Source organism: Xiphophorus couchianus, chromosome 2, assembly GCF_001444195.1.
Source record: "Xiphophorus couchianus chromosome 2, X_couchianus-1.0, whole genome shotgun sequence".
NCBI lineage: Eukaryota > Metazoa > Chordata > Actinopteri > Cyprinodontiformes > Poeciliidae > Xiphophorus > Xiphophorus couchianus.
This window is the reverse complement of record NC_040229.1, coordinates 18,650,719-18,677,897: the sequence shown is the minus strand read 5'-3', so window position 1 is coordinate 18,677,897 and position 27,179 is coordinate 18,650,719. Positions and strand designations below refer to the sequence as shown.

The following is a 27,179-nucleotide window of genomic DNA, read 5'->3' as shown; positions in this document are numbered from 1 at the left end:
TATCATTGCAAGTTTAATGTCAACATGAATTAACAGGGTCCTTCTCTAAATCTACACTGTTGAGGATGATTGAAATGGCGAGTCACAGGAGGCAAAGATCCATTTGGTCTGAATGACAAAAAATATGTTTGGACCAGTCAAGGCGAGACTTTCAAACCTAAGAAAACTGTACTTACTCTGGTGATGTGGAAATGTTTTGCTGCCATTAATACTGGTGCATTGCACAAAATAGATGGAATGTTGAAGACCATAGCTAATAGCTAATTATTTGGCTATACCTAAAATCAGCAGTTTGGTGGTTGAAACCTAGCAACAACTGACTGTTTCAACATGATACAAATCCATATCAAAAACCTAACTCAATTTCGAAATGTATTTGAATTGATAAAGCAATATATTGGGTAAAAATATGAATGCAATTAGAAATTAATGCTCTATGCTTAAAAACTAAGTCCCTACCAGGAAACATCTTGCATTTCTGAAAGCAAACAGTAAAATATTAAACCATAAAGACGTGTGGTGTCTTTACAACTTGCTAAGGAACATATATCTAAATATTAATGGAGTTGTATGAATATGACTTTGTCTTATTCATACAAGAGCAATCATTTTTAGGTTTGCTCAATGTAGTGGGGACAAGAGAAACTCTAGCTTAAATAAATAAATAAATTGATACAACATTCATTCTCATGGCAAGTGTATGTAAATGCCCGGCTGGAACTTTACATGTGCTAATTTGAATCAAATCCTATGCTCTAGATAAACAAACACAAGCTAATTTATTTTTAATACTAACAGAGAAAGACAGTTTGTGACAGCATTCAGTGTGACAGCCGTTTGAGTTGAATTCTCTGCACATTCACCTCACCTCTGTTCCGGTACTCTTGTAAACAGTGTTATCTGCCCATGCTATTCCAGCAGGTAAATTCACTGCCTCTTTGTCTGTGTTTGTGCAGGTTTTTGGAGATTATTATCACTTCAGGCACCATGCCGTGGAGAAGAGGGCATTGTCAGGCCACACGGGAATGCACATCAGACTGCAAAAAGAACCACAGGTAAGACTGGTGTCAGCTCTCTCACAGTTCACTGTGGCTCTCCTTATTGGCAACAAAAAGCCAGAAGACAGATTGGATTACACAGTGAATGTGTATACATCACTAGAGAAAAGCATGCCAGCATCAGTGACAGCTTGTCAACCATTTTTTTTTTAGTCCACACTTGTCTTTCCATCTGTCCCACTGACATAAATAGGGACATTTTTTATTGCTCAAACTTTTTCATACGCACATAACTAAAGAGGATCACTGTCAAAAAATATTTTCTAAATTATATATTCAATATATTCTTTGACATTATTCTATAAGTAAAAACATGATTAGTGTGAATATTACACTTCCAAAAAGCACAACAGTGCCCAGGGAAGATGGGAAGTTATATTTTCTTTTCCTGCCCACCAAAAGCCAGAAAATAAACCTATCAATGTTGTATATTTACTGCAGCAGCACAAGAGAAAGGCAGTCCCCAGACAGTCACCAGCAGCATGTATTGATTCTATTTCTTCTTCCAAAGAATATTACATGCTTCAGTTTCAAAAATATTTTTATGTTATTACAGTTTCATATATTCTTTGAAAATAATAACCAAAGCCTTTAACTATTCAAGTCCACAGAAATGCCAACAGGTTAGATTTTATGTTTTGTTTTTAAATAATAATAGTAGAGTCATTTTCTCTACTTAAACAGCAAGCTGACCAGGTACCTAAGTAACAAGAGTATTTGTTTTGAAGTGAAATTAGCTTAAATTGTATCTTGGACTTATCAAAGAGAAGTTGACCTAAGAAAATTAGACAGATCAAATCAGACTTGTTACTGGACTGTTTTATGCATATTAACCTGAACAAACCTCTCAGCATTCCAGTACATTTCTCTAAGAAAACTGTTTCTTTTTTTTAGAAAAAAGATTTCAAGCCATTATACATTCATTTTAGACAGCTGGTTGGCATCACAAACAATGAAGAAAAACGGGGATCTACATCCTATTGAATATTTTTCCATTTTTTACTAAGCTTTGTTCTTGTTCTAACTCAAAACAAGGCAGTTCACAGAAATCATATGTAAATACCGTAATGAAAACTGTTTAATAGCACTTAACATCAGTGTTGAGTACCAAGTAATTAAGATTCCTATTAGAAAAAATTTGCTTTTTAAATTGGCTATGTGGCCTTGCTATTAACATTTTTCAGTTTGAGTGCTAATTAGATTTTTAATGGGCTGCACAAGTGTAGATCTCTTTACAGGTGGGATAATAGTACTTGTGTGTTGTGAAGATCATGTAGATTGGAATCAACTAAACACCCCCTGCTTCCGCTCCTTGTTTGAACCACATTAGACCCCCAGCTGTGCTTCTTCCCTTTTTTGAGTGAAGTCTGGAAATATATACATGTAAAAAAAAATTAAGTTTATTCAAGTGATTGAAGTTTAAAGCTTTTCTGCACAATGAAAGTATATCAATATTGGAACGAGTAGAACCTGGAGGATAACATTTGACATTTTGTGTATACACTTTTGTTGTATTAAATAAATTGCTTAGAATGCTGTTATAAGATAACAGATTTTTAGAAAGTTAAAGTGGTATGAATAATTTTTCAATGCACTTTAAGAGAAAATGTTAAAGAAAATGCTTTAATTTTTGCTTTAATGTAAAATACTAAAGCAAAAATCTTGGCAACAACACATGACGATAAAGTTAGTCTTTTAGTTTATTTTATTTTTGACCTTTTTCTTTCACAAAGGTAACATGTTGCTGGTCAGGAGGTCAGCTTTTAAAACAAAGTAATCACTAAAACCACATACACTCTTTATTGGATTCACATGTCCAGGAGCTAAGATGGAGCAAAATACTTCAAATAGCATTAGTTCTGATTTTTGTTTAAATCAGTTTGTATACAGTTATTAAAACCCCAAACTTACCCCTGAACTTGGGACCCACTTTAGAAATATCTGCTTTGAGAAAACTAGAGGAGAACTGCAAAGAACGATATTGACTCTTTTTACCTGCTAAGTGGAGTGTATATTTTCAAACAAGTGGACAATGAAAGTACAAATACAATATTTCATTAACAAAGACTTTATTTTAAAAAAAGTACTTGAATATGACGGAGAGTAGAAATTAAATATTTAATTAAAGGGTGGTATTTATTTTTCAGGCACATGTTGCCATTTTAAAGCACAATCAAGTAACTTCCGCTGTTATAAAATTGCTGTACATCAAGCATAACTTAAAAGAAATTTGACTTTGCAATTGGATGCCTTGAAATTGGGCTTCTGCCTCTTTAAGGAGCTCAAACTCCTTCCGGCACTCCCCCTTCATCATGTCATCACAACAATACTTCTCCTTATGCCATTTACAACCATTTTTAATATAATTGGACTAAGAAGTAGTACATATGAAACACTCAGTAAATGCGTAGTTTCACCAGGTGTTTGCTAATTTCTGTTGAGTAGTGAAGTGCAAGGGATGGGTCTGTGAGGCAAGAAGCTCAACTGGAGACTGCAGCTCCAAGGAAGAGCTTTGTGGAGAGCAAGTATTTAGGCTACCATGGGAGATTCAAGGATTTTTCAAACATGCATAAAATAATCAAAGCAACACTCCAGGTATGTTTTGATGAGGGAATAACATTATAGCATAATAAAAAACTAGAAAAAAAGCCAGTGTTACATAATACCAAGCCTTAAAAAAAATAGAGGAAAAAGTAGACAGACTTGCTGCACAGATATTTCACCTTGCTTCCCCTGTTGGTCCTCTCTAGGCCAACCATGCCCAATGTGGGCTGTCAGAAAACAAAGGCGAAAAAAAAAACTAAAATAAAAAACAGCAGGGCCCCAAGATGCAACAATCATCCCCACCCCCACCCCTACAAACGCTACTGACCCAGACAGACTTCGGACCATATGCTGTTTCTGCCCTGTTCCTTTGTAGATATAAATATGGCAATAATTCTTTCTTGTGGGTTACTGAGCTAATGTGGAGCAAAGAAAAAAAAGCCAGGTTGAGTTTCTATTGTCTTTTTTTTTCCTAATTTAAAAAAAGGCTTTTGTGCTTTCAAGTAACATACAGTACCCTCACCCTCATCTCCCTGGGTCGCTGCCCAAAAGACAAACTGATGCTAATAAATTCAAATTCCACTAGACCCAGGGTGCTGCATTATTAGCTTGTGTACACATCTGCCTTACCTGTCCTGTGTTTTCAGTTTTGCTGACAGTGAACTGCGCCCCTCACGCTGTTGCCATTTTTACATTTGAAAAGAGGGAGACAGCAATGGTGATTGCTCCTCTAAAATATATTTCAAGCAGCACCTGACTACTGATGAAAACATGAATACTTACCAAATGAGATCTGAGGTTTCCCATCTGTACTTAAATAGATCTCCCAAGTGGTGGCTAAAAGATTTTTCTTCAGTTATGTTGATCCCCTTTCTTGAAGCCTGAGGAAAGCACTCCTGTGCTCTGACAAGCACCAAGGCTTTAAGACATATTACTAAGATGCGGTGACATTTACTGTGGGCAGTAGTCAAGAGTTGAATTGAAATCTCACTGAACTTTCACATACCATATGCTATGGTGCTCTAGCGAGCTGCTAGATCACCATAGCAATGTGATTACACTATCTGTTTTCAACAGCCCTACAATGAGAAATCAATGAGGTTTAGCAAGGGTGCTGGCAGATGCAAACATTTTGTCATTGTCACTAGAAAGGGACTAATGATGTGCAATACTCAATTATAGATCTCTTTGCTGCAGCAAATGACGAAATACACAATGAACAAAGGCAAAATTGCTGCTGAGATTACAGGCTCGATTAATAGTTGATTGTTTTCTGCTGCTAATATCCGCCATGGACCGGAATTCATCAACAAGATGCACTCAGAAATGTTATAGTTGAACCTGTTTATTTTCATCCAGAAGTGGAACATGTTATAAAGCTGTCGATTTAAGGCCTTGAGTGATAAAAAAGATTTTTTATAATGGAGATTCCATATCAGAAGTCAGTAGTTCAAGTTTCTGTAACTCGGTAGTTGAACTCTGATCTATTGAGGGCATTAGGTTTTTGGCTGAGAAACAACAACTTGCACCAGATGTAATTTCACACCTACACAACCAAAAAGCAGAGAACACCTCTGGCAAAGCATGGCTGCTGCCAACAAAACCAATTCCATGGCATAGGTGAGTGGGATTGTGCTTCCATGTTTATTTAAGTCCATCTGTATATTCATTTGAGTTGCAACTATCTAATCCACAGAGTAAGAAAGAATAAAATGTTATGCTTCATGTGGTTTAAGAAAACAGATTTAGAAGGCAATAGGAACAGAAAGGTTGGATTTGGATTAGTCATTGCTAAGCTTTGAGCTCGTTACGCTGTTTCCTCCTCCTAATCCAGAGGCTGCATTTCACGAAACCACCATTGTCCCTTTTCCTCTGCTTCTGTGGTACGAGCATGCCGCTTATCACTGTCCCCTTTGAATTATCACGCAGTGGCAAGATGGCATTGGCAGTTGCATAAGCTTTTACCATTATGTTTGTAAGGGTCATTTGTCATCTTTTCTCTGCACACCCTTATATCCTATGAGGGGAAGAATTGATTTGTTTTGGGTTTACTGCTGTTTGTTTAGAATAAAATATAATCTAGTATAGTTTATTGCAGTGTTTTAGGGAATATTTGCACGACTCTTTGTTGCTCTTTCCTCTCTTCTCTTTAATCTTTGCAACAATTTGTATCTGACTCCAAGAGTTAAATATTTTTATTGTCAGCAAAAGCCATAGTGAATATTGATGGTGATATTCTAACTTTGTTATCAGCAGAAAATCTAATGGAGAAAGTAAAACTTTCTTCATTAGAAAGTTCTAATGAACTTTTCAATTTCTCAACTCATTTGTGATATTCAGTGCTAATGATATAAATCTCTATTCCCTATATAAATCCCTATTCACAGATGACAATACTTTACTTCTCGCAAGTACAGAACATTGTATGAAAAAGATAGTGGATAGCAAGGAAAACAGTTGTTAAACAATATAGGAAGGCCAAGTGTGCATTCTGTACACATAAAGTGGTCCCATTCTCCCCTTTGATGACTTTTGATAGTTTAAAAAACTAATTCAAACGCAAATAAGACTCATATGGATTTGATGTTCGGTGCTCAATAGACCTTTTCAGCCAATAAACGAGGATGTAGCTCAACAAAAACAGCAGATAATTTATTAGTCGTTCTTGTATTGGTTAAGGTCAAAGTGAGCCTACCTTGGTGAATGATTAAAAATGCAATTTAGGCTTTTTAAATAGGGCGCTTATGCATTCTGGAAAAATCTGTCTGTCTGTCCATGCCTGTTTTTATCCAACTTGTATATTTAAAACCTGACCATTCTAAAATTATCTGCCATAAAGCCATAGTGAATGTTTATATTCATAATTGGCCTTTAAAATGATTGAGAACTCTACAAAACGGAGTGTAAAGAAGTTTGGAATTATAATGGGGGAAAATTTTAAATTAATTTTTAAAGTACTGCCATTTGAAGCCCCTGTGTCATCTGGAGTTTTTAAGAGAGATTCACTGATGATCGAATCGTAATCTTTTGGAAAACGTTTACCTGATAAAATCTAAATTTTTCTGATAGCTCTATAGTTAAGTGTGAAATTATTTTTTTCTTGTCTTCCTACCATGAAGTTCAATTAGTTTACATATGTTGATAGTAGAGGTAAAATTATATTTTGTGTAAGAAAAGAACTTGTGCAAAACTGTTATTTTAAACAACATATTAACCCATTTAAAATTGAGTTATTGTATTTCTTTAATCTATTAGCAGATACCAACATTATTAGTCTCCATTTGTACTCCTTGTAGAAAGGACATTTCCAAAAGGTTGTCAACATCTATAAGTCCCTAATAAAACATGATGTAAAACATCCAGTCTTTCTTGTGACTACCTGAAGTCTGTTTTTAAGTCGATTTGCTGCTTTGCCAATTTGACAAAACGTCTCCATGGTGTTAAGAATATAGTACTTCTTGTGAAAGACAGTTTCCTTTTTCTATATTTGAAAAGGTTGGGTACAAAGTGCCAAAAATTGCACAAGTATGAAATGGTGAACAAGTGAAATCTAGTTCCAAGTTGTTGCAGCCTGAATGAACAGTTGACATGCCTCAGTAGAAAAAATCTTTTCTTTTTAACAGCTTCCTACTTCAACAATGCTGTGGTTTTAGCTAGAATGACCTAGAATTGCCCAAAGGCCTCTTAGGTCTGAGGGCCATTGACCAGAAATAAACTGTACAAGTCAGAAAAGGTGTAGCTGAAAAGAGTCAGATTCCAGGTACATTAAAATCTTGTACCTTGTTTTTAATGTCATCAAGAAAATTAACAGTCGTAAAGTGATTTCCATCCTTTTCAAAGATTGTCCAGATATAAAAATATAGGGAAAAAAAAGAAATAAATAGACATGGACAACTGAAGCTCTAATTTGGTTTAGGTGGAGTGTTGCTTTACATGACTCACTGAAACAAGTGAGGCTTGTACATTTTATCCCTATCCTAACTGGTGACTATATGTACACATGTGCACACACTCACCAGTACATCTACCACCAGTACTGTGTACATTGAGAATCCAGTTTCTCTAAATTGACCATGGATGTGTATATGAGTTGTCCTCTGATGGACTAACAATCTGTTCACAGAATTTACTCCTCTCACTTACTGTCATCTCACATTTACTGAGGTCCATTTTGTGGGTAAAACTGCTGGTGAATGTCTTTTTTCTCCCCTTCTAACACAGTAGTCCAGCTACAAATCAAAACCTCAGATCTGTTGTTGCCAGTCTATTTCTATTACAAACAATAGCAGCATGTTCCCTCCTTAGTAATCAAACGGTAAACATCCTCAGGACACTTGGCAAAAATGAAAGAAAAATTTTATTGCTCATGCAAATTGCCCTCCTAACCCATGCTGAGACCTCCCTCTTCTTTTATGATTGCTGTTTTGTGCGCTGGTGTATGTCAAGTCTTTGTCCTTGCCCTGGATCTCAGGGTGCTTTTTTTTCTCTGTTCTTAAGTATTTTAAATCATTTGCTTCTAAGGATACAATCACATTTGTTCTGTTTTCAGAGTGAATGGTTTTATAGAAAGGATTTAAAAGACCCATCTGTTTCACTTGCTGGTGCTTTCAGAAGGTTACATACATTAATGAAGGTCAACTTAATGCTTGATTTGACTTTTTTGATTATGGAATAATAATATAAATACACATGTATTCAAATGTGATTGCATTTCACTTGTGCATAATGCATTTTAAAAACAATACTTGAATGAATGAGTTAAAATTGTGGATTTTTCTAATGGACGAATAGACTAAATTATTCATGCTGGCTCAAATATATTCACATGACCACTCTGAGTAAATGTCCTTTAGATAGTAGTGAGTCCTCCACACAATTATCCATTCTTTGTAGTCTTTAACAAAGTGGTCGCTTAATTCTGGGTGTATTTTTGACCACTCCTTCTATCAGCATGTTGAAGGAAGTTAATTTAAATTAGTTGGTTCCTGACACGAACCTAAGTTTTAAGCACAGTACATACATTTTGAATAGTCTTGATGTTGGAACCGCTCCATAAGCATAATTTTGGCCTTTGTTAATGTGTGTTTGCAGCCACACATTAAAATCTGTTTGTCATTGGTCATTGATTTGAAGCATTCAAGAATTCAGAGGCAGTCCTCCGTTTTCATTATTTCATCAATTTTATGTAATTTAACGGTTTTACTAAAAATAGACCCACACAGTACTGCTAGTAATAGTTGGCATTGTATTGGCTTCTTAAGCTTGAATGCTTAGCTGAATCTCATTCAAACATTCTTCCAACCGTGGCCAAATTTCTTAATCTTTGTGTTTAGCAAAAGATTTTGTCTTCCAGAAGGCAGGTGGCTGGTCCATAAAGGCAGCTGCAAATTTAGTGGTTCTTGATGGTGTCATTTTTTAAGTTTTATTTAAAGATGGCAGATTGAAGCAGATAAATCAAACTTTAACACAACCTTAAATTCCTGCAGGACAATGATCACAAAAATGCAGTAGGACCTTTGGAATAGAAAAAGCAGACAAACTCTAGTCTGCAAAGTTAAGATGCGAAATATCAGTCCAGAATTATGCCAAAGGTGTATTAATGGCTATCAAAATGTGTGGCTAAGGTGAAACTTGGTGACTTTAAACCAAATATTAGTGAGGACATCTATACATATTTGTATATTTAATTTTGACCATGTATGTCTTAGAGATTATCCACAGTAACTTAAAAGTTAAATTTCATTGAAGTAGTTTGTTATACAATAAATAAACTGATTTCAATATTTTTTTCATAGATCAAAATTATATTAATGCCCATGATGAATGTATGTGAACTATAAATTAATTTATCACCACAAGTATTATTTATATAATATGTTTAATGCACTGGTTATTCTTTAAAGAACACTAAACAGTGCAGGAGCCACTGTTCTTCTGGAATCTGAGCAATGAAGCAAATCCGATTTTCTCTTCATCTCTGCTTTTCTGGTTAGTTATTTCTTTCTGAACCCAGTTGAGACCATGTTTTTCACTTGTTTCTAGTCTTGTTTGACACTGCAATCACATCTGAAACAGGAACATTACTAACAACAAATATGATGTGAGGGCAGCAGTGTAAACTGTGAATTTTCCTTTGTGCGTGGGTTTATTTATTTTTGTTTGTGTGTGTTTGTGTGTCTGGGCACTCCAGGTCCTGTGGGTGGAACAGCAAGTGGTGAAAAGAAGAAAGAAGAGGGATATCTTTGAAGACCCCACAGACCCAGATTTTTCCAAGCAGTGGTACCTGGTAGGTTCTGGCCTCCCTTCTCATTTAAATATATGATGCAATAGTACTTAGTATGTAGGTATATGCTTCTAACATCACTGAAGTACAGTACTAGCAACAAATAAATTTAGGTGTAAAGTATGAAGACTAAATAATATAGATGTGTACATTTATTAATATTGTTTCGTATTTGAATTTTATGAATCCTTGTCATCAGTCAGCTAATCAGAAATTGTCCCACTGTGCATTAAGCTCACCCATTCATCTGTCATCTTGATCACCAGCAAGAGTTTGGGGGTAAAGTGTATAATTTATAACATCTTAGGATGTTGACTGTATATGTATCACCTGTGAAACATGAATACTGTTTGCTGCTTGTGCTATGTCTTTTTATTATTCACAGCCTTTCTTAGAAATGCTCCAATTTCCCCCCCAGTCTCTTCATTTTGTTCCTCTTCATTTACCTTAAACTGCTGTCACTGCAGCAGACCAAACATGGCACAAGACAACAGCGAATGGAAGACATGAAACTGCTTCTGACATTTAGCATTAGACTTTAAAATGTCTGACTGTCTTAACATGCTTTTCCTTTCAAAATATTCTACCCCTCTGTGACTTCAGAAATAAGAGGATAATAAAGCTTTTTTAGTCTGAGCCACATGCCACAGAGCCACTATAACTGTCTTGGCATCACAACAATTTTACAGTAGTGACAATTATTTTATATTAGTGTTTGTGGATTGATTCAGTGCTGTGAAGCAACATTTTCCCCTCTTGCAGATTTTTTGCTTTATTAATTAAATGTTTTAGATCATCAAACAAATGTTGATATCAAACAAGAGTAACAGAGCAAATGCAACCCCCCCCCCCCAAAAAAACAGTTTTCTGGTGAGTCATTTCTCAAGTTACAAAGGTATCCAGACCATATTTGTGCTATTTGAAAAAATAACTGCCTCTCAAACCTAAAAAGTTGGTTGGTGGAAATGACTGCCATAAAGCATTTGCAATAACCAACAATCGATCACTGAGGAAGAATTTCAGCCCACTCTGCTTTGAAGAATTGATTTGTTAATGTCATATTTGAGAATTTTGGACCTAGTGCTGGCTGTTAAAGCTCACAACATAGAAACTAAAGCCTTTCCTCTGCCTACACCCCCAAGAATTCTGTGTGGTTCTGGATCAGACTTCAGTGAAATTATTGAACATTCTATTGACTGTATTTTCTATTGATATTGATCACATATCAGTTTTCTATTAGTACTGATCATCTATCTATTGCACCATCTGGTTATTATTGCCCAGTCCTAGCAGACCCTTCACTCTATCATCGCATGTCTGACTGCTGTGTTGGTTTTATTGCAGATGTAGCGCTTTCCACATATTTCAAATAAAAGTCATTAGACCATCACGATATTGTTTGGGAAATGTGAGACAGGCATTTTTTCCTTTTTGATCTGAAGAGGTTTGGCCTTTTTGATCTCCTATGAATGTCATTTTTGAGCAGACTCTTTCTTACCGTTGAAACACTGACCTTAACCTGAGGCAGGTCCTGCAGTGCATTGGATATTGTTTTGGATTTATTTATTTATTTCTACATTTCTGCGTGACTCATTAATACACTCTTGGAGACTTTTTTCTCTCCATTATCCATTATCTTTTGGCCAATTTCATGTTGTCAAACAAATTTTAAATCAGTGATTTTTTGATAGTGGTTGTGATTATGAATCACTTTTTAAATCACCTTATCTCAAATGTCACTACCAAGTATAATGGCAACATTGGTTTAGGAAGACAGAGATAATGTGATTTGAGTAGTCAAAATGTCTTCCTGCACTATGATCCCACACATGAATAGAAATAAAATGCAGAGCAGATCAAACATTAACCAACTGAGATATTTACAGTGATATAATCACTGGAGGCTAACTAAAATGATGTGTTTCTTACTTTTACCAAAAATATTCTTTTTTTTTTTTTTTCTCATTTTCCAATATTCTCCAAACCCAATATTGAGTATAGTCTCACAGACTGCATATGTCTTTATACCACCAATGTGATATGATTGCTTGAAAATTAAATGATTAAATAAAAGACTTTTATGAACTGTACAAACAAAGCATGGCTCAGAACAGTGTAGTTTTAGGAGGGTGTTTTTCTATTCTCTGAGTGTGAGTCTATCTTTAACCACCTCTTCCACCTACAGTGCTTACTTTCCCTTATACCGCTCACATTAGTGACTTTCAGCAACCACTCTAACCCCTTTTTGTGTCCCTCTCCTTCCACTCAAAGGCTCACAGACTGTTATTTACATCAAGAGCCAAATACTTTCAAAAGGATTGCTGAACTGCAACAAGTTGTCTTTCTTTTTTTTTGCCATTTTGTACTTTCATGTGAAACATTGCTGTGTTTTTTCAGTGATCCAAATAAAGAATTTTTTGCAGATGATTTGAGCTTTTCTGTCACTGACAAACACTTTCTGGTGGTTTTTGTTTGGGACGTGTGGCTCAAAGCAAATAGACACCTAAACAAAAGACTTTTGTTTATTTCAGTCCAATCCAACACATCAAGACTTGAATACGAAGGCAGCCTGGGTTCAAGGCTACACTGGGAGAGGTGTAGTGGTGACCATTTTGGATGATGGGATTGAAAAGGACCATCCTGACCTCCACAGCAATTATGTAAGTTAAAAATGCTAAATGCACCAGGTGCAACTGCAGCTTAATTTGTCCCAAATCACTTATTACAATGTACTCAGATAAACTAGTTCACAACAATCCTTTGTTTTTATAAACAGAACTGAAAGAGAAGACTGCTGTTGGTTTGTGATGTATTAAAGTCAAAAGCTTTTTATTAGTGACATTAGGGTTTAAACATTCATTATTTATAATGTTAATTGTATATGTTACAGCCATGTTTTATTTATTTTCAGTATGAGTGTTTACACCCCTGTGTATTGCTAGAAATGTAAGATTAATGGGTGAGCAACATGTGTTTTCAGTGTCATGAAGCTGCCCTTTTTAGTGCCTCAGTTGGAGGCTGCTGTATAAGCTCCAGATTGTCAGCAAAAAGGCAACACTTTGCAAAAGCTTTAGTTTGCAAAATTTATGTTGGTGATAACAATTCTCAGCTGTAGGGAGCTTGTTTCATAAGCAAACATCTTAGTTGAATTCATGCAGTGACATAAATTAGGAAAAGCAAAACGTCAGAGGACAAGTGAGCACAAACTATTTTTAGACATGAAGTGCATGAAAGTGCTTAAACATTGTTGTTAATATTCAGTGTGCTGCTGATAGTGCAAGCAGGGGTGATTGTTACTTAAATAGGTTCCTGGGTAGAGCCCCCTTTCTGCTTCCAGCACAGACATAAACATCCAAGCCCTCTACGTACATGGTAAAATGTAAGTCAACAGAACTGAAACAATAGTGCACTGTTTGATGTTGGATATGATTAATTAAATATTTTCAAACATTCCAGAAGTGTAAAAACTGTTAAATGAATTTGACCCGTCTGTATATTGATTTTTTTCCACACTTACATAACTTAAATAATTAAAAATGTCCAAATTTGATCCAGGGAAACTGGCCGATGCCTTTGTCTACTCTACTTTGGACAACTGAAATTCTGCTCTAGCTGTGGGACCAATTAGTTCCCTAAATACCACACAACAGGCTCAAAGCTGCCCAACCAAAGTATTGACTGGTTCTGGAGTGATCACATATCTCCTGTGCTAGCATCCCCAATTTGTCTCCCTATGAAAATCCTACTTACCACATATAAAGCCTTTAATGGCCAGTTTTCATCCTACATTAAAAATCTCATTATTTCCTATCACTACACCATAAGTCAATGCTCACAGCAGGGCAAAGGATTTCTTCCAGACTTTTTAAGCCTGACTGGGAGGATGGGAGTTTGCAGCTTTTTGGATCCTTTCATGTGGATCAAGCTTCTTAGTGTGGGAGCACAATATCGAAACACTTTTCTTTTATTTTTCTGCCTTGTTGCCTTTATATTTACATATATTGCTGTATAGCTAATTGGTTTTATGAGAGGTACCTCACAAATGTATGCATACCCCTTTTAGATTTTTTTTGTGTGTGTTGGACCAACACAAAGCGGCTCAGAATTGTAAATGGGAACAAAATTTGTCATTATCCAACCCCCAATCAATACATTTTAAAACCCAATTATGTTGCCTGTTCAGCTGCAAGTCTCTTAGGGTATTCCTCTACAAGCTTTGCACATTTAGAGATGTGTTTCTTTGCAAAATGGCCCAAACTCAGAATAAATTGAGTGTTTCTGTGAACACTAATTTTCAAATCTTGTCACTGATTTTCAATTAGGCTTGGATATTTCTAACATACAACAGTACACTCAAATATTTGAATGTTTTTAATCACTCATTCCAGAAAGTTAAACTCATAGATTACTTTAATTACAGCCTTTGTTGTAATTGTGGTGGTTATGACTTTCAGACAATGAAAACTTATAATTTAGTGTTTTAGAAAATGTGGATATTGAAAAACAACTTATATTCATAGAAAGTTGAGTGGGAGGAAAAAGTGTGGTATTGGAGATTTCTCCCCTAACACAAGTCAACTTAAAAAATTGGGGGAAATTCAGAAAAAGGCACTACACAGAGATGCATCCTTCAAAGGAACTACAAATGTTGCATTTGTCGTGTCAATGCAGACAACTGCAGCAGTATCTTACCTGATCTAAGGAGAAAAACAACTGGACTGTTGCTCAGTGATCCAAAGTCCTCTTGACAACTGAAGGTGAAATTTACATTTTACTTGCAAATCAAGGTCCCAGACTTTGGAGGAACCAGGGAGAGGCACAGAATGTATGGTGCTTAAAGTCCAGTCTGAAGTTTCCACAGTCAGTGATGGTTTGGGGTCTCGTTATCTGCTGGTGTTGTTGTTTCCTGAAGTCTACAGTCAATTCAGCCATCTACAAGAACATTTTACAGAACTTACTTCTGCTGACAAGCATTATGGACATGCTTATTTTCCTTTTATAGCAGGACTTGTCATCTGTCCACATTGCCAAATGTACTTCAACTGATTGATTGACAGTGATGTTTACTGTTCTGTATTGCTCAGCAAACCTTTCTCACCTGAACCCCATGAAGAATTTATGGGATATTGTCAAGATGAAGATGAGAGACACCAAATCCAACAATGTAGATTAACTAAATTGTAACAGATCAGGGGGAGGAGCCAAAATATAAGTGTAGTTTCAAAGATTTATTAAAAAGCTTTCTGGTTGAAGAACAGGAAACTCCTGGAGAAACGCTCATTGGGACTGAAAAAAGGAGACATGGGTTAGTGGCTGCTGAAGATCCAGTGACAAGCAGAAAACTCAGAAAAGTGAGCCACTAACCTTTTCATAGACCAGGCAAGGGTTTTGGATAATGAGCAGCAGCCTTTAGTTCTTAGATAAAGAAATATAGGAGCGTGGTGATGTTTCAACAGGCACAGTGTTGAGTGGAACAGGCATCTTTTACCCCAACATTAGATCTCACTGAGGTGAGAGGCAGATCCGTAGAACAAGCAAGGGTCAGGCAGACAGATCCGTGGATCAGGCATGAGACATGAGATTGGTGTCGAGAAAACAGATGTCAGTGAGGTATCTGACAAGATCAAACCAAGAAAAAACTGAAAAAGTAACTTGGTTGTGATCTGGCAGAAAAGGAATGCTGGAGAACTGCGCATAAAGGTAGGAAAACAGGTGCAGGAAGTAACTTGATTACTGCCAAGAAGCGGCTTGTAGGTGCAGCAGAGGAACGATGAATGAAAGAGCAGTCAAGCGTGGCAGAATTATGACCTGACACAACTTTGGCAACACAGGCTTCCATTCCACCTGAGTGGAGCCACAGGCAGTTCACTTCCATGGCAGTTCCATGGTGAGCTGCCATGGAGGTCCTGATGCTCTTTACAGGAATGGCTGTTATGGCAGCCATAACAGCCAGAGATTGTGCTATTTGTGTAGCACAAACTCTTTAGTTCTGCAACAGCTTCATGCATGGGGTGGGGAACATTGTGCAAAAGTGAGGCTATTTTTTGCCAAAAGTCTTTCTGTCCTCCACCACCTGCACTTGATAAGAACCGTCTAACTTATCTTATCTTTCTCAGTAGTAGATTAGGTGCTGCTCCACCAAACTACACCATACGATGGTGGGGTCTCTCACCTTTTTTGGAAAGGTAAGAGACCTTTCCAAAAAAGGTGAGAGCCCCCTGCACTCCAAAAGTTCTCCATCTTAGTAGGTAGGGTCTGCTCTGACATTCCTGCTGTTATGGCAGTTTTTCCGTTTTTGTAAATTATCTTTTGTACTTTTTAATTAAATTATCCTATTCAGTTGCACATTTCTTTCAACCTATGTATGCTTATTTTAATAGCTGTACATTCTTTTGATTTTATTTTTTTCTTGTATTGGGGGGCAACTTTGAGTGAATCGATATGCTTCCATTTGCCTTTCACTTTGCTGCTGGTACATCTTCCACACTGAGAAACATTAAGGGATACTTCTGTTCTGTTCTATCCCATGCTATTCTTCTCTATTCTGTTTTGTTCTATTGATGGAGTAATTCATGCAAAAAGAGGTCACACCTGATATTGAATGCATGGACCTACATTTTAAAAGCCTGACCTTTCAGATTACAATATCATTGTAATGACATTACGTAAGATTCAATATTTTTCAGACAGATTCCAGGAGGCGTTGTTGTCTGTAAGAATCACAGCAATTACAAGAAATAAAGGCTTGAAATGTTTCACTGAATTCATAATGAATCTTTATGACTATTGAGTTTCACTTTCTGAAATGAGTGGGGAAAAAATTGAACATTTTTACAATATTTTAATTCTTTGCAATGTACTTGTAAATCTACTTTGATTTAAACAATTCAATTGCAATTCTGGCTGCTTTTTCAGGGTCATGCTGGAAGGTGAATTTCTGGCACAGTTTCAAATCTTCTGCAGCTCCTTCTGGTTTCTTTCAAGATTGTCCTTCATTTTGACCAGAACATCTTGTTCCACATGTTTCTGGTTTCTTTATATGACTTTTGGTAAACCTTAAACTTCTTTTTTTTTTCTTTCAAATAATAGTTGTTGTTTTTTTCAACACATTTGAACACACCTCATTCTGATTTGTGGAATCAATGGCTGTTCGTTGCCCAGCTGGTTCTTCTACATGAGCTGTTGATCTCTTCAGCTTCTGAACAGTTTTATTCCACTTCACAATTATGCACCACTTTGTCACTATTGTCAATAAAAAGCATTCATATTTCTGACTATATCAGTTAAACTTTACACGCTTTGAATATTTGCAAGTACATTTTGCAATGTCATTAATCTGTTCTCTTGCTTTTTAGTGTGTTCTTTTAAGCTTTGCCTCTCTACTTTATTATGGTTGCTTTAAGCTACAATAGCACTATATGAAAGAATTTGATTAGCGCATAAAAAGTGAAGTGGATGACACACTGTGCTCAGTGTGTAGCATGCAACTACCTGGATAAATCCAATAACTTTTCTGTCAAAAATCCAAATAGGAAGGGATAAAAGGTTAATTATAAACTCCTGAAGAGAAATTTGAAATTACTTGATTGCTATCCTCTGTCATGTCTCTTTTAGGATCCTGAGGCAAGCTACGATGTTAATGATGGAGATGCTGACCCCCAACCTAGGTACACACAGCGAAATGAGAACAGGTAATTCAACAGAAAACACTACAAGACTTATATGACTAATTTTGCTTTTAGTGGATGCAATATATTTATTATCAGAATAAAGATATTTCTGGGCAGTCTTCTCTACTTGTTTTACCAAGTGGGACTACACCATTTAGGTTGTAGTTCAGGTTCTCCCATCTGAATTTACATTTACAAACTAACATCATCATGTTGTAAAGCATTGGTCCATCCTTTCAGCTGAGTCTTAAAAGATTGTTCCCTTTTTTTTCTTTTCTTTTCTCCGCCTGTACACAAGCCCAGCTGCTGTAGCAGCCTTTACTGACTGAGTCTTTACAGCCCTCCAGCCACATTCTCACAGATTTGTTGCCTGTACAGTGTATGTTTGTTTTCTTCCCCTCCCTGTGCCTCACACTTTTCCCTTTCCAGCCTTTGGTGATCACACTGAAACATTTTTGTCCCAATTAAATCATGCACAGCCACAGCTCCACTAAGGACCAATCCGAAATATCCATCTTCTCCTTTTTTTCCGCAAACATTGTGGTCGCCCACTGATGAGAAGCTACTCCCACCTCCAAAATGCACAGCAGGATTTACCCCATTCTCTTTCTTTTCTAGGGTGCCTGCCACCAATTCTTTTTATATTATTTATTTCCTTTTGTGGCTTCAGACTATAGATTTCACTTGCATTTAGTCACAAGCTGTGAAATAGCTGAAGAGAAATAGAGACATAGTAGGCTTGAGTTTTGTGTAGTGCATTGCTGGTCCACGTTTTTTTTTAAAATTAAGAATTGAAAAAACAGTTTAAAACTACTTTTGATGGTTTGTACTTCATTAAACCAGTGGCACACATAGTAAAATGGTCTGAACTTATATAGCACTTTTCCAGTCATTTTGACCACTCAAAGCGCTTTACTCTAGAGTCACATTTACCCAGTCGCACTCACAAACACACACACGCAGATCTGTAGGCAATTTGGGGTTAAGTGCCTTGCCCAGAGGAACATCAACATGTGGCAGGAGGAAGCTGGAATTGAACCTACAACCTTCCGATCGCAAGATGACTACTCTACCATAGAGCCACAGTCACCCAGTCATACTCTAAAATATAAATTCATAAGAAAATAGAAACCATTGAATGCATAAAGAGAAGTATATCACTAGTCTCATGATTATTTGTAGTTAGGGCCAAGGTAAATGGCAAGCTGTTGTCACTCCATGGTCTTGTTTATAAGACAAGCAGATCACAGCTTAAGCACAACTAAGTGCTAGTCATGCTTTTGCTATATTTGTATTCATGTTTGTTCTTCAGTTGGATTTATTTATTGCAGCTATTCCCAACAGCTGCAATAAAACACACAAACCTGTAAGGACTCTGTATAGATTTATGGATAATTTGGCAACAACAACAAAAAAAAAACACATGGAAGCAGCTGAGTGTAATGGCCAGATTTGATTTTAAAGTAGCCACTGTTTATCCTGCTGGGAAATACATCATCTCCCACAACTTTGAAGAATGATGGCAAAGCATTTGGTACCTTTTATGCGGTTTGCAGGGAGCCTAATGGATCTTACAGTAGATTTGTATGTCATTTTTATGACTGCAGTTCTGCTGTCTCACATTCAGTGATTCTTTACAATGGACAGAAAGGTGCTAAAATTGTGTTTTTGAGACTTCAGCAATTGTGATGAATCGTGAATTATGATGAATCGTTTCCAAACTTTTTCTACCTCTAGTCTGATACATATCACTTACTAGAAAAATGAACAGATCCGCTGTTGCTTGAAGATAAAAATTTAAGAAGGTTCATTCTGTGGTCTTTGGTCTGAGACTATCAGCAACCCTCATCTCGACGTAATAATTTATGCCCACTCTTCCCTGCAAAAGATCTCCAGGCCTTTTAAATTGTGAGGACATCTCTTGTCCACAGCTTTCTTCATGTGATCTCATAGATTTTCTGTCAGCTTTAGCCCAGTACTCAAGCTACATGACTCCAAAGGTTTAATCTTCTTCTAGTGAAATCATTTTTTGTTGATTTGGATGAATGATTGGACTTACAGTGATGGTAAAAAATGAAATTGTTCTTCATCTTTCTAGTGAAGGACGATCATTGTCCTCATCACTTCAGCCTCGCCACTCACGTTATCATCCATCACAGTTTGTGCACTGTCAGAGGTACATTCTGGCTGTGAGACATTTAAGGTCGAACTCCTTTTAGCTGAAATGCTCCTTAGGTTTAATCTTTGAGTTGTAATTCCTGCAGCAAAAGTCTAACAGACTTGATGGAAACGGTTCAGAGTCAACACTGGAATCTATTAAGTGTCACTTCTCCAGTGTTGTGATTACAAAAGCCATCAAATTTACCTGAAACTCAAATCTCTGTGTTGATGGTCATTTACTATTATTCTGGTCTTTTTGTGTCAGTCATTATGATTCTCTTCTCACTTGAGTGGCTTGTACCTTGACTATATATTTTGTGAACTTTAGCTTTGTTTTTATTTTTGTGACATCCTGCAGTATAAATAATATTTTCTATTGTCTGTTTTGTACAGACGTTGAAAATGAAATGCCCCACTGGCTGTTTACTTCTTCATTATTTCATGCATTAATGCATCATTTACTGCAAATTTGTTTTGCAGTTGGTCCTTATGTGCCCATGTATGACATTCAATCCATTTTTTTGCTGTGCATACTTCTCTTAGTAGCATCAGCCGATTTAAAGCATATGCTTTGTTTCTTGCCCTTGACAACAGTGTGAGTAGCCATCCAGAGCGACCTCGGCTCTCTCTGTCAGTGTGTTGTAGATCCTACTCTGTCCTGCTGATGGAACAAAGTACAATTGGGAGGGATAACTCCCTGACTCTGGTTCACTTAAGCTCCCAAAGTGTGCCCTGCTATTACTGCAGACCACTCTCATATCCACACATAGCGACACACTTATCAAACGCTTCTTTCTGCCCTTGTCAGTGAAATTGACAGAGCAATTATTTTAGACTTTGTTGGTTTACAGGCATGAAATTAAAAGCACAGGGTTGTCGTTTTGTCTACAGCATGTGGGGTTACAGTTTATATAGACCCCAAAAATTATACCCTTTGAGTTATGTAAATGAGCAAAGAGTGAAACGGGTCATCAGTGAGTAATGCTCACAGTCTCCTCAAAATTATTTTATATGAATATATTCATGGGACAACAAAAAGCAGAGGAAAGTCAGAGGTGGGCAGTTTTCAGAGTCACGCAGATACGTTCATTTATATTGGTGACATGCTAGACTGATTTTTCAATTCTCATCCCAAGCATTTTTCTCTGGAGATGCTCTGTCTTGAGCTGACAGTTATTGTTGAAAGAGGAACAGGCTTAGTTTGGGACAGGCTGACGTATGGTGAGGTAATCAATTTGTGCTTCATCATAAAAATGTTTGTCCTTTTCTATTTTTTTTTCCTTTTCTTCTTTGTGATGTCAGTGTGATACAGCTGTATTGGACTGGGCTGAGGAGGAAGAAATCAGGATTGATTTCACATCCTGCCCACAGCAGCCGCGAGAGCAAAACTATTTTCAGAAGCCTGTACGGCAATATTAGCTGCAGATATTATTTTTCACGTTTCATTTTTTCATGTTTTATAGCAAGGTTGACAAAAACACTTTTTGTAAGAAATGTAGAGCCATTTCTAGCGAATTTATTTACCACCATGTACCTGTATATGTGCATCATAATAAATTAGAATATCATAGAGAACTTAATTTATTTATTACACAGACTTATCTTCTTCTAGCATTTATTCAGTGACTAGTGCGGCTTACGGGTTATAACAAAAATTTTATAAATACAAATTCCTCAAAAAAATTTATTGCTCTGGAATAGTAAAAGCACTAGTTCAAATTCCAGTCTGGGATCTTTCTGCTTGGCATTTGCATATTCCCCCGGTTCATACATGTCTTAGGTAGTATGAGTGCGTACATGGTTGTTTGTTCTGTGTGCCTCTCTGTTACCCTGTGATGGACAGACCCTGCCCCTCACCCAATAACTACTTTGGGTTTGGGTTTGTACAGATTACCCTTGAATTATCTACAAATTCCAATCGGTGACTTTGGGCTGCCCTAAACCCTGAGAGAATTATAAACCGTAAAAAATTGAACAAAACACTATGACTGTTGGCATGAGACTCCATGAACTCTTCAAAGTCATTAAGTAATTTATGACTTCACTTTATCATTGGGCATGTTTTGTGTCTTTTGACAATCACATTCATTATGTACAACCCCAGAATTTGGCTTATTTGGTCCCTCCTTTCTTCTGCTCAATTGTATTCAGTGCATACACTGCCTAGCTGTCCCACTAACTCACCTATGGAGAGTTATTAGCACCTGCAGGGAACTTTCCTTAGGAATCCAATAATTGAGATCCACATGCTTGCATGCAGGTTTAGTAACAGCCTCTATCAGAAAGTGATTGGCATGCTACACAGCTTGGCATCCTTCACTTTAAGTGAACCAGTCATCAGTTGAATACTAATCCTGACTACAGTCTTACTATTAAAGGGGCAGCGGCTAATATGTAATGCATTAAGATACACCGGGAAAGGTGTTTTCATGCTTCTATTGTTCCAGCAAATTGCTTTGTCCTTGGTGGCATAAGGCTGTTTGTTTCACTGGCCATGAAAGCGCTTTATCAGCAAAAAGACAAACATTAAATGCTTCAGAAATGCTCCAGAAAACATGCATAGGAGGTTTGTGTGGCTGAAAACTATCCTTATGGCACTAGTTAACATTTCTCTTTAAATTATAGAAATATTTTAAGCCTTGCAGGTAGTCAAAGAAGTAATAACACTTGACATTTAAGATGCTGTTTTTCATTTGACGTAATCTAAACATGTTTGATACAGTAATGAGTAGAAAGCAGAATTAGCATTGACTAATTAACAAATGCCGAGATTAGTTAATGGAGAGGAAAAAAACATCACTCCCCCTATTTCTGAAGTGGAAAATGTTTGCTTGTTCGAATTTACTAAAAAAAAATTAACATCCTCATTATCAGTTGTCTTTCTGTAGTTATTGCTAAATGATTAAACATGTTCACATTGTGCTTTGTTTAACTTATTCTACCAGCCACATTTATTGACACCTCTGGTAAAGGTCTGTGATAATGATAAAAATGTATGTCTTATAACAGCAGCATAATAAATATACTTCCCTCATTGCAAAACTGCAAAAAAATATGCAAAACTATGATTTAAAGCGATCCTTAAATCATCTTGTTTCTCTGATTTTGATCTGAGGATTGAGATGGCCACCAAAGGATGTTGATTTTAGGTTTGGTGAAACATTTCTGTGTTGATTTGTTTTACCGTCAAAATAACCTCCCATTGTCAATTTTCTGTTAAAATTCACCAGATTTGTTTTCATTGAAAATGTCATACATTTCAAAGACTTGATGATGCATTAGGTTCCCAGAAGCATTGGAAGAGAAAGGATCCCACAGCATCACATATCTCCACCATTCTTAATCCCACTGGGAGTCATTGTTTCAGAAGACCTCGAAATTAGTGGCTCCAGTTTAAATACCAATGCAATTTGTTAAACTCCACATAATTATAGCCGATTCCCAAATAACCAGCCATGTAGAATGTGTTTAATGGTTGCTATATAGAGACCATGAGACACTGCATGTTGGTGGGATAAATATGGGGCCTTGTCCAGCCTAATGACCTGTGACTAGAAGAAACAGGCATCTGTGTCACCTCATTTGAATACTGCAGGGAATTACAGTCATACATTACTCATCAGAAATTTATGGACACTAAACAAATATTAAAAAGTAAAATATATTTTAAAAGTTGTTTTACGTATTTCTTTTGTTGTTGTTAGAGGTTACGATATTTTTTCCTTTGAATAAATGCACTCAAGTTATAGGTTGGACTTTTCTAACATCTACAGTGTAAGATTATGATGCTGGAATAAAATATTATTGTGTTTACCAGTACTGCCAACAACTGCAACTATAGATTAAGAAAATCGAAAGGTATCAAGTCATGAACTCTAAAGTATAATAGGTCTTAAAACACTATAAATTCATTAGTCATCTTCAAATAGCTTTTAGCTACCAGATAATCAAAATCAGTCCCATCTGAATTCCAACCACAACATTAGACAGCAAAACATCTACACAAAAACAGGAGTTGAATAATTCCTTCTTGGTGACATAATATTCACACAAATGATATTCATATTATTTGTGAGAATATATATAAAAATTGCTGCCCCCTGCTACAATACGCCCCATCTATGACTGCATAAATTTCTAGGTCTACATGGAGGCAATAAATCTGTCACCAAGGGAGTGATACAAGATGAAACACAGTGAAGGAGTACACAGTCAAAGGAGACTTGTTCCTCGCAGGTCTCCTGCCTTTGCGGCTCTGCTTTGGTGTTTGACGCAGGAGGTGCCAGGTTGCACAAGCTCTGTGCTGTTGGCTTTTTTTCTGACGCATTTTACAATGCAGTGTTTTTCAGGAAATTGGAATTCCTCGAGCATCCACGTTCATACACTTACATAAAGTGTCTGCTTGGCTCTATAGAAGAGATCATCTTTCCTCATTTGTTCAAGGACCAGGTGATATTCTTAAACAGACAAACTTCAGTTCAATGTTTGTTTGTGTGTTTGGTTAGTAGGAGTTGTATGTAATGTCTTTGCTGAAATATAGACTCTTGCTTAGCTAATGAGACCTCATTTGTCAGTTGGCGCTACACCTAAAAGTTTGACAAAAGTGTTTTTTCAGATTTTCAGGTGAAAACATATCACGAGGTAAACACACACAGCATGCTTCTTATGTTTATTCCTGCAGTTGTGTGTAAAGTCAAAATGCTTTTCCCTATTTATGCTGAATCTGTCAATTATTATTTACAAAGCTGCCATCCTCTGTCTTGCTTGAATGCTATAATTTTGTAAGCCTCCGTCTTGTTTATTCTATCTGGGACAGCTTGTTTGTTTTCTAGACTGCCAGACAGACATAGGGGATGTTGGCAGGGGCATCATTTTTACACCAAAATCCTCTGGCTTTCTGTCTTTTTACTCACTGGAATCTTGTCAAAGAAAAGAACAGCGTGATTTAAAGCAACCGTTTTTCGTGCATTTTGGTAATGAATAGCCAATGGTGATTGGAGGTGACAGTCCTGAGTCGAACCCCATTCTGCAAAGCATTACTGATCACCCAGAGTCAGTCAATATTGCTCTTGCCCTGCTGACTAGATACTGATGAATGGGATGTTTAAGCAATTGTGTCTGTTCAGTGTGAAGAAGGTCCTGTTTACACATGCTTTTGTATGTTGAGGCATTTGTGTGCTCCTTGTAGGCTACATTGAAAGGCAGGAGGCTATTTGAAATTATTTAAGTCTGCTTTGCTGCTTGAATTTTTTCATTTGTTTCAATGGTTATTATTTTTAGAAGGTATTTCACACTCCAAACAGCAGGATGTATACATTTCTTTCCCAAATTTCTGGTCTTCTTCTCCTCTTTTAGAATAAGATTTCATGTTCCCTGCAGGTAACAAGTGGAAGTTTGTAAATCAGGTACCATCGGAAGTCAAAATTGCCTCTAGTTTAAAATTTCATGACTACATTTGCAAAGACAGTAAATATCTGTCTTTGCTTGATGATAAACTGACCAGACTTCTAATATTGCTGCCTGTTACTGTGTTTTGCAAAGGTTTTTATACCGTTTGAATTAAAGTAGTGCATAACTGGTGCTCTATGAAAGTACTCATAGGATGAGAGTACTCAGTTTTTGATGTAATAATAATAATAATAATAATAATAATACTTTAACACCCCTGAAAACCCAGTCCAACTGTAACAAGTCACCTTATCTATAAAAGGAGTGCATGTGTTTGTAATTCAAGTTATGTGGAAAAAACCAATAGCACTTCTCAATACTGAACATGGCAGCATCATGCTGTGAGGATTTTCTTTTTCTTTAACAGGGAAAAAGAAATAGATCAGCGTTGATTTGATGATTTATTGAGGCAAATACAGGGTAACACTACATGAAAACATGTTTAATTCTAGAAAAACCTTGAGGTTGGGGGGAGCTTCACTTTCCAGGCAGAAAACAACCCTAAACATACAGTAAATAAAATGTAAATGGTGTTTAAATCGAAGCATATTCATGTATTAGAATATTCAGATCAAAGTCCACACTTAAACACAATTAATATTCTGTGGCAAGACTTGAACATAGATGTCCAATGATGTTTTCATTCAATTTAACTAAGCCAGAAAAGAATAGGTGAGAATTTTACTCTTCGTATATCTAAATCCATTCAATCCAATTATCCCTGAGGATTCAGTCACTTTTTTTCTTTCATCCCAATTTCAATAGTGTAATCCTAGTTATAAAACAATGCAATTAAGTGCAGTATACAGCTTACTGGTGAGAAAAGTTTTCAGTCTAAGGCAACACAGGCAGTTGATGCAGTAACTTGGTCAGTCCTGATCTAGCACCTTCATGCAAACTAAAAGTGTTCTGATCTGACATTTTTTAATTGTGATTGTCATATCTCATCTTTTATGTAATGACTTCAAATCCTGTTTACCCATGCAATGAAAAGGTTTTTACTTGGCTCGTCAGTATAACCATTAAAAACAGACCACAGCTGAGCAGAGTTAAAGCAGAAAATAGCCTAATCACTTTGGCAGCTTCAATGAACGGACTCTGTTCAGTGCTTCTGAAATGGATAAACCAACAGAGCAATGCCAAGAAACACATCCTACTGTTTGGCCAAGCGTTGGTTAGACATTAGTCACACATGGTGATGCATATCTTGACATTTAAGAATCAGGTCGTTTGGATAAACATGGCTTTTTTATGTGTAATAAAATGTATTCGTTTAATGTTTTATGTCTGTCTGTATTTGACAGTTTTTGTCCTGGCTGCACATCTATTAGTGATGTTCCCTTGTATGTAATGGATGCCAAGGCTTTTTTGTGTGTTTTGCCCAGATTCCCTGCATACCATCACAGTTCAAAAACATGCATGTTAGTGTTAATTGGAGATTCCAAATCTCCCATTGACCACTGGAGACAGACACCAGCTCCTTGTGCCTGAGTACAAGTGAGTTTTTCTATCCTAATTTGTTTTTGCTGTCAGAAATTAGTGTTATAACAGTACATAATGGTTTCCTGAACTGTGAATGAGAAATGTAAACAAATGTGCCTGCTCCTTTTTGTACATACAGTGTTGTGTCTATAAATGTCATAGCAACGCTTCTCACACAGCACCAAGCGCAGGCTCTGTTTGCACAGCAGGCAGGCGTCACAGGGTCGGCTTAGTGACATTAACGTCATTGGTACCAGCAGTGTGCAGCACGCACTGGTACCCCCTCATCACACAAACACGTCGGATTGACTTCATAACATATGTGTTACAGGAAAGAGGAATATGATTGGTTGAATGTGTATGATGTCCTGTTCTGCCTCTGTGCTTTCATACAAGTTGTCGAAAAATGACAAAGGCACTTTAAACCTGGCTTTAAAAAGTTCTTTGATCAGTAATAGAGCTCAAAGAACATAATTTCTGAACATACTTGTACTGTTTCGCAAAATGAACTTTCAGCTCACAGCTTGGTGGATT

General features: G+C 36.7%; 1 protein-coding gene across 3 annotated transcripts in view; it reads left to right on the top strand.

The window, feature by feature from the left end:
• The window catches only part of furinb (furin (paired basic amino acid cleaving enzyme) b), a 123,254-nt gene that overhangs the window by 52,714 nt on the left and 43,361 nt on the right, over positions 1–27,179 (top strand). For all 3 annotated transcript variants that reach the window (XM_028034830.1, XM_028034840.1, XM_028034848.1), the window contains 4 exons: positions 957–1,055; positions 9,793–9,888; positions 12,417–12,545; positions 17,500–17,576. In XM_028034830.1, the coding sequence (XP_027890631.1) occupies positions 957–1,055; positions 9,793–9,888; positions 12,417–12,545; positions 17,500–17,576 (401 nt within the window). The remainder of the gene's footprint in view (positions 1–956; positions 1,056–9,792; positions 9,889–12,416; positions 12,546–17,499; positions 17,577–27,179) is intronic.